Source organism: Carassius gibelio, chromosome A4 (assembly GCF_023724105.1).
Source record: "Carassius gibelio isolate Cgi1373 ecotype wild population from Czech Republic chromosome A4, carGib1.2-hapl.c, whole genome shotgun sequence".
Lineage (NCBI taxonomy): Eukaryota > Metazoa > Chordata > Actinopteri > Cypriniformes > Cyprinidae > Carassius > Carassius gibelio.
In genome coordinates this window covers 30,617,320-30,632,121 of record NC_068374.1, presented here as the reverse complement: position 1 = coordinate 30,632,121, position 14,802 = coordinate 30,617,320, and the positions used below count along the sequence as shown (strand labels likewise).

Below are 14,802 nucleotides of genomic sequence, written 5' to 3'. Positions count from 1 at the left end.
AACCTTAAATGTTTGATGTGTTTGATATAAATGTTTCTACAATAAAACAATAATGAACATGTAATAGTAATGATAAGATGATAATAATATAATAATACCATATATATATATATATATATATATATATATATATATATATATATATATATATATATATATATATATATATATATATAATATGCATGTTCATGTTAGGGCTTGGCTAAAAATATGCAGTATGTGTTTGCATTTTGGCAATATTTATTTATTTATTTATTATTATTTAATTGAATTATTTAATTATTTTTTCATCATTTTGACCACATAGCCATTCTTGCAATAAAATTAAAAAAGATAAAATACCTTAGAAACTGTGTTAAAAATAATTAAACGTTTGTGTTCCTAAACTACTTCTCAGTAATAAACATAAGAATAATGTGTATTAATAATAATGCATTTCATTTTGATTACATTTATAAATAACAGCAAATCAGAGTGTTTACCAACATTTACTAAAAGAGCTTAATACATAAAAACTGCCAAACTTATGTGGACAAGGAACTCTGAACTGATTCAGGCTTAACACTCTCATAGTTGTCTGTCACATGAGAGTGAGGGTGGCAAGGTGGAAGCTAGTCTACTGATGTCGCATTTAGGAAATGGCCAAATAAAAGCTCTTTAAAATCATTGCGATGTTTCTCTCCCAGCCTTAATCGTTGTTAACACAGCGGTTAATGCCTCTGTGTCAGTGTGTGTGAGAGTGTTAATCTGTAATTTAAATAAAACTCGATTTATGTCTCATGCTGTGACATTAATTTGAAGCCCATAAGCTCTTTAAAAGAGTTTTTGGAAAGACCAGTACTTGTCCATTGAAAACCAAAGTGCCTGACTTAAAATATCGAAACCGCAGATCTTTGCATAGAACTCAGACACGAGGTGCACCATGGTTTCACGCGTCTCTGACATTGTCGCTAAGAAAGCAAATCTAAAATGTTGTGGTTCATAAAACAATGCTTCCTCCCCCATTTTGAACAACACCAGAAAGCCACTTTGTATTTCTAGAAGTAATGAGGTGTTGTTTTTTGTAAAAAACTAGTGCTCTCTCTAAAATAAAGTGTGTAAATTGTCTTGAGCCCTCGAGTATTTCCTCTATTGAAAAAGCAGCCAGGGCTGAATGCGGTTGTGGGACGGGTGGTTGCTGGCATGCAGGAAGGATGTGAGTTTATTGAAGAGCTTTTCTGCAAAGAAAGAAAAGAAAACTGCACTCACGGTATCCCAGAGCAACATTTTGGCAGATGCAATGCTCTCAGTGCAAGTCCGCCCTGAATGACCATCACCAAGAATTTGGGTCTGAAGTAGTATAAGGTGAATTGAGCCATTTCTTTTTTTTTTTTTTTTACATTTGAAGCATTTGAAGTAAGGATGGTCTGACATTGGTTTTGTGACACTATACTACATAAAACATATCAGAACGAAACAGCAGAAACACTGAACCTCGATTAATTGAACATTTTACCTCGATTACGATTAATGAACGATTATTTTGTTTCTGTTTAGTTTTTTTTTGCCCTCATAGTTCACTGATAAGGTTTGTACTGTAAGCAGGACCATAGCTGGGGTTAGCAGGGCCCCAGTACAGGTTGTACCAGTGGGCCCTGTTTGAAAGTGTTTAATTTGAATGTTCGTTCTGTTTATTTGTTTGTGCTATTTACACAGTGTTTAAGTTTTTTCAAGTTTGTAAGTGCACCGAGCACATTGCGAGTAACCAGCTGCTCAGTTCAGCTTTTCCGCGTCTTGTGTTTGAATGCTTTTAAAGTCTTTTGAATGGTTAAATTGGCAAGTGGCAAGGCTTAATAACGCGTGAAAATGATACGCTTTCATGACGACACGCAGCAGCATTCTGTCAACTGTCATGAGCGTCTTTTTAGACAGGGCCTCAGCCAGACGGTTGAGATCAACTAGTATAGGTGGGATATTTTTTCCTATTAAAAGCGCGATCTGACATCATAGCTCACTATCAGCAGTTATTTTATCTATGTTCGTAACATTTCTTATAGATTATTGCTCGGTGTAAGAGTTAAATAAAGATCAGATAAAGATAAATTAGCACAGTACCAGTACGAGTGATTGCGTGTGTGAATTAGTCATACTGTCTCTATATTATTGTGAAGCTGTGGGTTGTAAATAGCCTTCAAAAGTAGAAAAATATGCTATAATAAGTTTTGAGATTCCAAGCTACTTCAGTAATAAATCACAGAACAGCGCTGACAACTAGTTTTTGCGTTCCTCTGTGTGCGCGATCTTCACAGCTGTTTATATGAGTGTTCATGCCACAATGCAGCTGCGCGAACATGGGAGCTCGATATAATAATACACATCCGATCGTCTAATCGCTTGAATGTCCAAACCATATAACAAATACAACTGACAAAGTTTGGTGAAGACGCAAGGCTCACCTCTCGCACTCCATCACTATGTGTCACCTCCGTGTTTTGCTTTTATGCCACTGACTGGACGGGGCAGAGTCATGTGGCTACAAACGCGGTAGTATGTTTTTTAGGGGGAAATATTCACAGGATTAAAAAAACGAAATAACCGAAATGAGAAAATTAAGTCAGTTAGAGGTTCTGAATTTTGGTTTCGATTACTTTTCAAATTAATCATCCAGCCCTACGTAAGAGATGCATTGATAAACTCCTACTCCAACTGTATCGGGATTTATTAGCATCTCAACCGATTTGAATCGATTTTCAACCGGCTCGCGGATAATCCCTACTTTCAAATCTTATGATGTTCACCTAAACTAAATATAAAATGCTGCAAAAATATTAAACATTGCAACTATTTTCTACATTAACAGTAATACGAAGGATCATGTGACACTGAAGACCAGAAGTAATGATGCTGAAAATTCAGCTTTGCATTGCATCATAGGAGTAAACTCCATTCTAAAATCTCTTAAAACAACAGTTATTTTAAATTGTAGTAATATTTCACAATATTTCCTGTATTATTATCAAATACAACAAAGTGGATGATGCATATAATTATATAATTAAATATATTGCAATTCAAATGTCATGTTTGACAGGTTAGTCTTCGTAAAACTAATTTCCGTCATTTAAGCTTTTAGGGCTATTTTGATACAATAATTTAAAAGGTATGTATTGACAAATAACACTTCATGCTCTTAATTATTTATTTTTATAAATCAGTATTTTTAGTCATATATGTTAAGTCTCTGTTTATTATTTACATGTAGCTTTCTTTACATTCTTCTTTCCATTTAAACTTTTTTTATTAGAGACACAATTATTTTTGGGTTACGACCTAACAGTTGAGAACCACTGCTATAGATGGTGGTTGACAACTTCCTGTTTCTGCCCACCTAGCTTGTGTTGTACTGCCTGACACGCTTAACTGTGGCCTCTCAGGTCCCGGCAGCCATGGAGACGAGCTGTTTTGACAATGTGGGGCGCGGGCCATAGGAGCTGGTTGCGGTTTTCTGGTTTTGACACCCTGCCAAGCTTTTCTCTAGAATCTACTTCGAGCTTCTAAAGAAACTAATTTTAAGACTAGACTGTAGTTAATTCGTGAAAGATTGGCGGGTTACGACGGCACATTCCTTGAACGACTGAGAATTTATAATACGATTCAATCTGTTCTCTTTGCAAGCCAACATACTTGTTTTGTTTTTTTTGCCACCCCACCCACATGCGCTAACAGACAGTCGCAACCACGTGGCATGTCAGTATCTTACACAAGCATGATAGTGAATTCCTGTGGTGCACAGGCGCAGTTGCTTAAGAATGCATTTTCTGCATATTAAGGAAGTCGGTATTACTCATGGCCTGACCACGTAGTTTAGTCGTCATCTCTGTGATTAATGCATGAATGCCACGTTGTTGGCATCCATGCATTAGTTTCCTCATTGAGCTTTGATGGGATCTTGTGATTTCTGTCCCGAAGTGACTGCTGCAGTCGGTCACCTACCTTCGGTTTCACTTCACCTGCTTCAGACTGACTAGCAGGGTGTTGTGACTGTCTCGTGGTTTCTCTCTCAGATCCTGCATGAAGGAGAGAGAAAAATTTCCTATTAATAACCAGACATTCTACTGAGTCATAGTAGAGCCAGGTAAAGCAGAAGTGGCTGAAATGTGATCATTCGGGTTTTAGGGGAGGCCTTGTCAAACCTTAACTCCATTTAACAGAACTGATGGGTTATGAATATCAGTGTGTTAAATGAATGTTTGAAACAAAAATAAAATTAAAACTCATATGATTTTTATTCCTCCCTAGACCACAGAATAGGGCTTTTCACACTGCGATAAACTCTGGGTTATTGTCATTATACACACACACACACACACACACACACGCATGTGATGGTAATTATGGCATTTGACGAATAACATGTCTTGTAACCAATGTCGACTTGCAAAATGTGTATGTGTACATATTCAAATTGCATAAATATGATTTGAGAGCTTTGTAGTTGTGTGTAAGAGCCAATTTTCATAGTTCAGAGACCCGTTCATTTCTTTGAACTCTCACCTATAAACAGATTTTAGTGGATTATTTAAGTTCTTTGGAGGCCTCATTAAATAACTAGGTGGTGCAGGGGTAAAAGGTCAGGGCTGGTTAGATTCCTGATAGCCCCTGAGTGTGGCACTTAACCCCAGGTTGCTTTGGGGGATTGTTCTTGTAATAAGTTCACGGTGCTCTTCTGTGGCGATAAATAAAAGACGACAAAGCAGATTTAGCTTTTGATTCACTAAAAGCTGAGCATTGCCTTCTATCTGAACAAGCAGGCCTTGTCCAGGTTTCATCCAGATCCGTCTTGTGGGATTATCCAAGCGCATTCCCCATGTCCATGTACTGTACGACCCCATTCAAGAGCCAAAATTTCAGGTGCTTGGTTTTTGGTATTCTGGTCCAGCAAACCAGGTGGTTTGAGAAACCTTCACGGTTTATGTGGCCTCCACAAAATCCCACTGACCCTGTTTTTCTTTGTTGGATTTTATAAGGTTCTTAAAATCCCAACTGGCTGTGGGTTTGTCCTTAACTCGTTTGTTTTGAATCCAAGCCTTTTGTTTTGTGGGAATTCTCCTCTGGTTTGTCCAAAGCCTTGCGTGCAGCATTCCTATTTTTGCATTTTGGCTTTAAATGTCTTTTAAGTTGTATTTGTTGATAACTTTCACAGTGTTCCCCTTGGGAGAGCCTCGTTTGCTGACTTAGCTGTTATCTGGGACCACTGGAGTTCTGAAATCGGAATGTCATGGAATGCTGGAATCCACATTCGTGAATCAGTGTTTGAAGAACACTGTGCCTTAGGGGCTGTGCAAAAAATCGAATGCATTTTAGGGGCTAAATATCACGTTATTGGTATTGTTGCTTCGACCCGCGGACATGAAAAACAACCACAGACTTGGCAACACTGGTTGGCATTTACTACACCGAGCCGTAATTCACTGACAATCTACACAAAATTGATGTTAAAATCGCAGGCGATTCTTTGTCGATTTTGAAAACGATTTTGTGTTAACTGTCGGTAGACTACGGCGCTGTGTAGTAACTGCTGCTCCACCTGAACCAGTGTTGCCAAGTCTGCGATTGTTTTTCATGTCCGCGGTTTGAAGCAACCCCAATACCAATACCGTGATATTTAGCCCCTAAAATGCGAATTTTACCAATGCAACCCTTCCAAAAAATGTATATTTTAACCCCTGGAAGCAATTTTTATTGGGGAACCTCCCGGAAACGAGATTGGGCTAGTTTTGAACTAGTTTTAAGAAGCAACTGGGCAGGATTTGTTGTGAAAACCTGGCAACCCTGATCTTAACGCACGTGCTGGAGATATACTTCTAATTACAGGAGCGTCTTTACTGATAAGATGTGCATGAAAATCGCATTCGATTTTTTTGCACAGCCCTACTGTGCCTGTTTGTGCTTGGACGTCTCTTTTTCTCCTTCACTCATCTAGTCATTTTCACTCCCATTCTAAGATAGCGAAAAAGTAGGAGGGGTGGAAACGAAAGCGAGTTTTAGATTTCTCAACACGTTGGAGGCCTCTGAAATCAGTTTAATGTTGGCACGCGGATTCTGGCTCAGATTCATTTGTTGGCTGCTTGTCTTGATTTTTTTTCTTCTTTTTTTTTTTTTTGCAAGGGAAAACGAAACTAATCCTGACGCTCTTACTTTGCAGTGATAACGTGTCAGTTTCACTAAATGGGGTTGAGTGTAGAGTGGAAGCGTTGCCAGAACTGAATATGAATATTACCTGAAGTTGTTACATTTCTTCTGCACCAGCCATCGTAATCTTTATCTTTTTCTCTGGAGACAAAGAACTCCTGGCCGGTGCCTTCCAAAGATCATTTCCACAACAGGCTAATTTTGGCAGTGTACAGTGTTGTGAATAGGATCTATTGTGGTGCCTGTGTTTTGGACCGGCTCCAGATTTCCTCCAGGTATTATTTTGCCTGTAATGCAGGCACCTGGAATTGCACCTGGAGTCTTTCCTTTTTAAACTTTACCAAAAAGAGCTTTTACCACCCAGTTGGTCTAGATTGTGAGGAAATAAATGAATGTTCTTGGAAAACCTGAATCAGGTATTTTTTTTTTTTTTTACATTTTATTTTATATGTTTTTCTATGATTTATTTTATTTTATTATTTGATCAATATTTATATATTATTTTCCCATAATTTCATGTAAAGTTAGTTGAAATTAATACAAAGTAATGGAAGTTAAAATTAAAGGTCTGTTTTCAGCATTCTGTTTTAGTATTTCTTTAGCTGGAAATTGCCTTTTTTTCTCTGTAAAATGATAATAAAATTATAATTTATTGAAAAATGCAAGGAATTCATTGGTCAGAATGTGTAGGATTTGTTTTAATAATGTTATTAATATGAATAAAATTACTACTGTTCACTTGTCCCGTGATGTCATCTGCATCAGTGTTTGAGTTTTTGTTGATATTTGTTTTCTAACTTTCAGTGGCTAGTAGGTTTTTTTAGGGAGAGGTTTTATTCCAAATCCAGACTTGTTTGATGACACCCAAGCTGCACGTACCAACATTTATTTTATTTCCCACAAAACATAATTTATTTATGGCTCACCTGGATTGCTCCAGAGTAAACATGACACTCTTCATGAGCCCATGCAAGGAGGAAGGTGTGGCCGTTCACACCTCCATTTATTTTAACCCCTCAGCCATGTGCACCACATCACTCACTCCACTGTCTATAGTAAGCAGACTTTTTATACGTGCAAACTTGCACATATGCGTGGTTAGGGGAAATCCAGTGTCTGAAAATGTGTTTTATTTATTTTTTTTTTTGGTCCTTGATTTTGTGAGTTTTAAAATTCTAATGACTTTTTTTACATTTATTTATTTATTTATTTCCAGCTGCAGAACAGTTGAGAGTGATACATTTAGGTTGTATAAAATAAAATGAAACCGTAAAATTAATTTAAATTAAAAGTGTTATTACAATAAAATAATAATTATTATGAAATGATAATAATGATTTATTATTATTATTTTATTTTGTATTATATTATAAATAGTATTATTAATGTTAAAAATAATCTTCCAAAAGAAGGTTTGAGAAATTATTATAATAAAAAAAATAATAATAATTACTGTTGAACTATTTTTTAGGTGTGAGAAAAGTATAATTTTACGTTTTATTTCATTTTGTAACGTTAATTTTATTTTATTTTTTTAAATATTATTTTATGATTAAATTTTTCACACTTTCATGGGAAATGAACGGAATTAAAATGTTAACAGAATTCATGCAAATTGAAAATTTGGGTCAAAGAATGGGAAATTCTGTGTTTAGTTCAAGTTTTTCAGAAATTTTTTCAGATAAGTGAGCCATGACCTAAGCTTAAAAAAAAGTGTGCATTTTTAAACTTTGACCTTTGTCCTTTACTCAAAAAGAGGGCTTTTCTTGGATAAGGCTTTGGTTTGACACCTAAAGTCTTTTCCTGCTGGTCATCGTGCCGTCAGCACAGGGACTGGACACTAACTCATTTATTCTGGGTGAAGTGGGACAGCTATCTAAACGAACTCAGGCTCAAATCCCATGATTCCTCTGTGCAATAAGAGCACTCTAACTGACACAAACCATCCTTGTGTTCAGCTCAGTCAATCGTTTGTGTGTGTGTGTACGTGCGTGTGTATGCGGTTGTGCACATTATCTGATAAGATGTTCAGAGAGGCAGAATTCCTGAATGATGGTCTTTGGAGTGCTGTCAGAGCTGTATAATAGAGCATCCAGCCCTGCAAGATTATTTAATTTGTGTGCGCCTTTCCCGATTTGTGCGTCAGGTCTTGGGAGACGTCCCAGTCATGGTTTTGTTTGCCTAATGAAGCCTAGGCAGGTGCTGTTCTTTTTCTCCTCTCCTGTTGTGACATTCTCAACTCTCACTTACACTGTATTAACCTGCTTTATACTTCAAAACGCTAAAACATTTTGTTTAGTTTTTATTTTGTCATATTAATTTTCTATAATATATTGTTTTTTCTTATACTATTTGTATGGTGGTGTGTTTTTTTTCTTTATTTCTTCTTTTTTGTTTTGTTTGCTTTATCTTTTTTATATAATTTTGTGCTTTATCTTATGTTATTTTTATTTTTGTTACTTCATATAGCTTCAAACGGAAATGTTTTGTTGTTTGTTTTGTTTTATTTTCTATTTTTAATTTGTTTGTTTCTTTTTCGTTTTCTTTTTTGTTGGTTTGTTTTGTTTGCTTTATCATATTTTCTTTTCTTTTCTTTTTGAAGTTTTAAGTAATTTCAAATGCATTTTAATGTAAGGTTTTGAAAACAGAGCTTTTTCTACCCAGAATATTGTGCTTCGATGAATCATGCACAAAACAAACAGAGACATTTAGGAATTAAATGTAATTTTGAAATGACTAATTAACAATGCCTAAAATAAAGCCTAAAATACAAAGGTCAGGAAGTACTCATGTCAGATTTGCAAAGCTTTACATGAGCTGCTTTTAGTCCATTTATCCTTTTGTTTCTGTTTTTTTTTTCTATGTGTAGGAGGTAGTGAGGGTCAAGGCCAGATTCTCCAGCGTTTCCCAGAGAAGGACTGGGAAGATAACCCCTTTCCTCAAGGCCTTGAGCTGGTAAGCCCATCACAAACAAACACAGAGGATATCCCAGAATTTACAGATTTATCCAACAAAACTGAATGATTCTGGCAGTGTTTTCATAGGATCTGATTAATCTTGCGGCGTCTCTTTCAGTTCTGTCAGCCTAGTGGATGGCAGCTGGATCCAGAGAGAAAGCCTCCCTCTTTCTTTGTGTCCGTTCTCACAGACATCAACTCCGAGAGGCATTACTGCGCCTGCTTCACCTTCTGGGAGTGCGTGGAGAACCCGCAGGTTTGTGCCGAGCATGTGCAGAAATTAGACAAGAGGATACAACGGTGCTAATGGTTGGCGTGATTTAGTGCTGTGTTAAAATTTACATTTACATTTACATTTATTCATTTAGCTGACGCTTTTATCCAAAGCGACTTATTATGGTGGTTGAGGAATCGCTTTCTTTGTAGATTGGCCGTCTAGTGTTTAAGTGATTTGAAGTGTAGTAATTCTAGGGTGTTTTATTTGTTGTGTGTGTTCAGCTCCAGAAAGGAGAGCCCAGTGAGGCTGATGAAGATGAGAGTCCAGACGTGCTCCAGCCCGCTCAAATGTACGCTCCTAAAAGCCTGGTCCTCGTGTCCCGCTTGGACCACACAGAGGTCTTTAGGGTAAGAGAGACACACAAAGTTGCAGGCGACAGAATCTTAAACAAGTCAGGGCTCAATAGTAATGTTTTAAGGCTTCTATTTTTTCTGATCTTTTCAAGGCCGAATATATAAGATTTTCATATAATCTTCCCAAAAATATAAACAGCCTGTGGTTTGTCATTCTGATTCTGATCATTTCCTGTCCTGTTTCAATCTATTAAAAGTAAAAAATGGCAATAAAGGTTTGATGTTATTACAACCCATTTCCAAAAAAGTTGGGACACTGTACAAATTGAGAATAAAAACCGAATGCAATGATGTGGAAGTTTAAAATTTCACTATTTTATTCAGAATACAACATAGATGACATATCAAATGTTTAAACTGAGAAAATGTATAATTTGAAGGAAAAAGTAAGTCAATTTTAAAATTCATGGCATCAACACATCTCAAAAAGTTGGGACACGGCATCAGGGAATTGGTGATCCTCTGCCCATCTTGACTTCTGAGAGACACTGCCACTCTGAGAGGCTCTTTTTACACCCAATCATGTTGCCAATTGACCTAATAAGTTGCAAATTGGTCCTCCTGCTGTTCCTCATATGCACATTTTACTTTTCCGGCCTCTTATTGCTACTTGGAATGTGTAGCTCTCATGAAATCCAAAATAAGCCAATATTTGGCTTAACATTTCAAAATGTCTCACTTTCAACATTTGATATGTTATCTATATTCTATTGTGAATAAAATAAAATTGTATGAGATTTGTAAATTATTCCATTCCTTTCTTACTAACAATTTCTACAGTGTCCCAACTTTTTTGGAATCGGTTTGTAGATTTTCCTGTATTTAAACTCAATCTTGTGTCTCTTTACTCTGCAGAACTGCTTGAGTCTCATCTATACCGTTCATGTGGATGGCCTCACCGTTCCTATGGAAACGGTGATTGGAAACCTTCTCACCTGCGTCATTCCTTTAGCTGGAGGCTCTCAGGTGGGAAATGCACACAGTCTACCATGTTGTTATTATTTTTATTTCAACACAGACCTTCATTACCTATGGATAAATCAGTGTTTTTTGTAGTAACTTACAGTGATGGAGAAAAGAGTTTTTATGTCATCTGGAAGTTTTTAGATCCAGTCTCCACTGGAAGCGCTCCTCTCAGTTTTGTGTTCTGTGCGCGACTCAAATGCTCCACTCTCCACCCAAATATAAAAGCTGCTGTCATTTAATAAAGATTTCACGGATGGACTTGCGTCTCGATTGGACTCTTGTCTTGTCAGAAAGTGATAAGACTTTCAATTTTATGGACGTCACCATCTTTGATTTTACTTTTTGTCATTGTTGCTATTGTAACTGGTAGGGAATACAGGCTCGACTCCCGTTGCACGTTCACACAGACAGTTTCCGAGAAGCTACTGTAAGTTGCAGTGTGAACATGACATTTCAAAACTCGCTTATGTAAGCAAATGTGGTTTTCAATCCCAAAAACTGACAGTGTGAATGTAGCCTAAATGAAAATGATAACTGTTGCCTTGGCAGCTAGCTGAAATATTTTTTATATTGTATTTTATTTAAATTAACGTTGAAAAAATAAAAAAGGACTCAAAAAATAAAACCATAAAAGTGGAGTATATGACGGATGCACTGTATTCTGAGTGCTCTGAAGTCATATGATGACTTAGATGGTGCTAAATTTAAATGTATTCTCTGAAAACCATTCTTTTTTTGGAGCTAAGTTTTATTAAGTTTTATTATTAAAAAAAGTGGGCAGTTTCTCTTTTGTGTTCCATGGAACCAAGCTTTCGGGGAAATAAAATGAGTTTCATTTTTGAGTGAACCAGCGCTTTAAGTATGATTGGTTTCTGTTTAACATGCTCATATCTTCTCATAATCTCAAGTTGACGTGCAGTTTTTGTGTTACAACCAAATGATTCCCTCCCCTGAAGTGTAAACCTGACTCCCTTGTGTTCCAGATAAATGACCCCCCTCTTTGTAGTTTAACTGACTGGCTGCTGGGTTGTTTCCAGGTAACATTTACCTTTGAGCAGCTTCAACCAATCAACCCATTTGTGATTCTGCCTGACAATCAATCAGTCAATAAATCAGTCGATCTATGCTTTGCATTTCTCAGTCATTTGAAATCACTGCTGCTCATGAGAATCAACAGTGCGCCGTATTTCTGTCTGATTCTTTGGCTTCAATCAGTTGCACCTGAAATACATCAAACTGATTTTGTTTGGTGGCAGTTTTTTCGTCTGCTTATTGATTATTTTATGGGACAGTGCACAAATGAAAACTTAAGTGTACACACACTTACACACAGAGGCTTATGGGGCTGGTGTTTGTGTCCTGGGTCTGGTTGGCGTGGACTGAACATATGGGCTGGGACGGTGGCAGATGGCGTTTAAGCACACTGCAGTGTGTGTCTTGATTGTTTTGCTTATCTTCTGTGAATTGGAAAGGGAGTGTTTTGTGTGTGACATATATTATTGCTTTCAATTTGAAAATTAGGTTGGTTGTGACCTATTAAATGATTATTATATTCTCATTCTACTATTTGTATACATATATATGTATACATATATATGTATATATTATATACAAATATTTTAACTGTATTTTATTTATTGATTTAAAGATTTATATCATAGTCTGCTTGCAATAATTAAGGCCATATTATGGTTCGGTAAAAAAACATGACCTATTTAGCAATATAATGATCTCAAACATCATTGCAAGTCTTGGGGAAAAAAAGGTGACTTTTTATTTATAATATTAATAATTTTAGCCCTAATAACCATTCATTACTCACACTAGTTTGGGCTTTAAAATTGGTTTTAAAATACTTAATATGAAATTATTATTATATTCCTGTTAATGCTTATGGCAGTGGTTCCCAACCTTTTTCAACTCGCGGCCCACACAACCAAACACATATGTTTGCGCGGCCCACTTCAAAAAAATTAACTGACCCCGCTATTGTTGGGTTAATAACTTAGTACTCAGAAGCTACATTGTTAACTGTATTTATTGAATGAACTAGGGCTGTGCGATATGGACAAAAAAAACCTATCGTGATTTCTTTAATCAGTTTTGCGATTGTGACACACCGATATGCTTTTATAGTCATAAATGCATTCAGGATTAATTTGAAAGATATTTCCAAAAGAAAACCAATTATAGCTTTATCAAAAAGTTGTACCGTCTCTAGAACAGACATAAGTCAAAATTATCACTATAGTAAAGATGTAAGAAAATGTATAGACCTTAAAATAAATCCCGTGTACAGGGAATATAATGCGAAAGCACATTAAAATAATGCATGAGTGCGAATCTCTCTGTTCGCACACAGATTTCCTTTGCTCTGTCACAAAACCAGACGTGCTTTCTCAGATACACGCTGCTCTGCGCGGAGAGAGTGTGCGCACTTAAAACATGTCTCCTCTCACTTAAACTGCGTCCTGTGCACTCACAATTCTCTCTATGCTCATGTGTTAGATATTATTTTCGCACGTTTTTATTTCTAGCCTTTTACCGCGTGCAGTGTGAACGTTCTGATCCGTTAACATAGGCTCGGAAAAAAGGCGCATCACAGACAGAGTGTGTGAACCTGGAGTTAGGCACATGCCCAGTCTGTTCTGTTCTCGCGCTAGGCGCAATGCATTTTGATTGGATCGGATAGCATACTACGGGAGGTCAAGGCTGCGGAAAATCGTGCTATAAAGTGATTTAGAAATCGTGCACGCTCAAATCGCGATTTTATGATGATTTCTTTTAATCGCACAGCCCTAGAATGGACTGGAAATTAACAGAAAATAATTGGCGGCCCACCTGCAATACCACCGGTTGAAAACCACTGGCTTATGGTATTATTTATTTATTTAGTGCTTAATAGCTCTTCAGTTTACATTTAAAAGTCTTTCTTTGCCTTAAATATGCAGATTCCCTGACAGAGTGCTAAAGAGTGTTAAATCTGAAACATGCCTAGATTTAATAAAAGTCTCACTCAGTCAGCCAGTAGAGGTGTGGCTTGGTCTGAAATCTATTTGCATAATGGGGAGAATCATAATTTCTTTTTTTCTGTATCGGTGCTGAGAATCCATAGAGTCTTTGTTATTTTGGACTTCCTGAAGGGCATTGTTTTATTGTCCCTGACCCATGACTGCACTGCCAAGAAAAACACATCTGTTTATTTTCCCAGTTGCAAGATAATCCATATCGAACGGCCATACCAGAAGTCATCAGTGTAATATCTAATCTGTTATGCAAGTCAAAAATTCCCATGCCTCACTTTCAGTTACAGTAAGGGTCTTGCCTGTTCATAAGACAGCCATATTATCATATTCCTCTGACCCTTTGCCCTCACAGCTGTTTTATCATCACAACCATCATATCATTTTGCATCTTGTCATGTGTTTCCTTGTTTGCTTTCTGGTGTTTTTTGCTCTCTTTTTTTGTAATGTCTCAATTTTGGTGTGTCTAATGGTTTGTGTTTTGTGTTGCTGTATGTGCTAATCTAGCCGGGCCAGGACGACAGAGAGGAGAGCTCGGTACGCCCTGTTTGATTTCGTTCAGCTCTTTCTCTCACTGTCAGTCTTGCTAACACCTTTGTCTTGCTCCACCAAAAGACAAACTCAGCATCAGGGGAATCAATTAGATCACATCAATTATGATCAGAATTAATCCAATATGTGTTTGGATGTTTCCAGCATCACTCCTCTCATGTTACTGTGTCTATTAAAGGCATGTGCTACAGTTTCCTGCACTAGCTCAAGATCAAGGCTGTGGAGGCCCTGATGGACACCATACTAACATGTACAGTTATTAGCAAAGCATCGGAGCTGTGTTTTGCCAGAAGCATTGTAAGCTTTAAGTTGATAGTAAAGACTGTGGATGCCAATGGCTTTTAAGCTTCAGTGATTAACTAGACTTGCGATGCTTTTGGGAAATGCAGCCCAGGATGGTAGACTAAGGAGGCTGATTTAATGTATTTTTTGTCCCCTTTGAATTTTTTTTGTTTTAACACCTGTACATTAAGGAAAATGAGTCCTTTGATTAGGTCAAATGA

At 36.9% G+C, this 14,802-nt stretch overlaps 1 protein-coding gene across 8 annotated transcripts in view; it reads left to right on the top strand.

Moving 5' to 3' along the window:
- LOC127976648 (myotubularin-related protein 5) overlaps window positions 1–14,802 on the top strand; it is a 50,504-nt gene that overhangs the window by 10,788 nt on the left and 24,914 nt on the right. For 2 of the 8 annotated variants that reach the window (XM_052581236.1, XM_052581258.1), the window contains exons 2-7: window positions 9,041–9,126; window positions 9,247–9,384; window positions 9,627–9,752; window positions 10,614–10,724; window positions 11,708–11,761; window positions 14,255–14,284. In XM_052581236.1, coding sequence (XP_052437196.1) covers window positions 9,041–9,126; window positions 9,247–9,384; window positions 9,627–9,752; window positions 10,614–10,724; window positions 11,708–11,761; window positions 14,255–14,284 — 545 coding nt within the window. The remainder of the gene's footprint in view (window positions 1–9,040; window positions 9,127–9,246; window positions 9,385–9,626; window positions 9,753–10,613; window positions 10,725–11,707; window positions 11,762–14,254; window positions 14,285–14,802) is intronic. The other 6 variants (XM_052581251.1, XM_052581284.1, XM_052581243.1 and 3 more) reach the window with 3 other exon arrangements.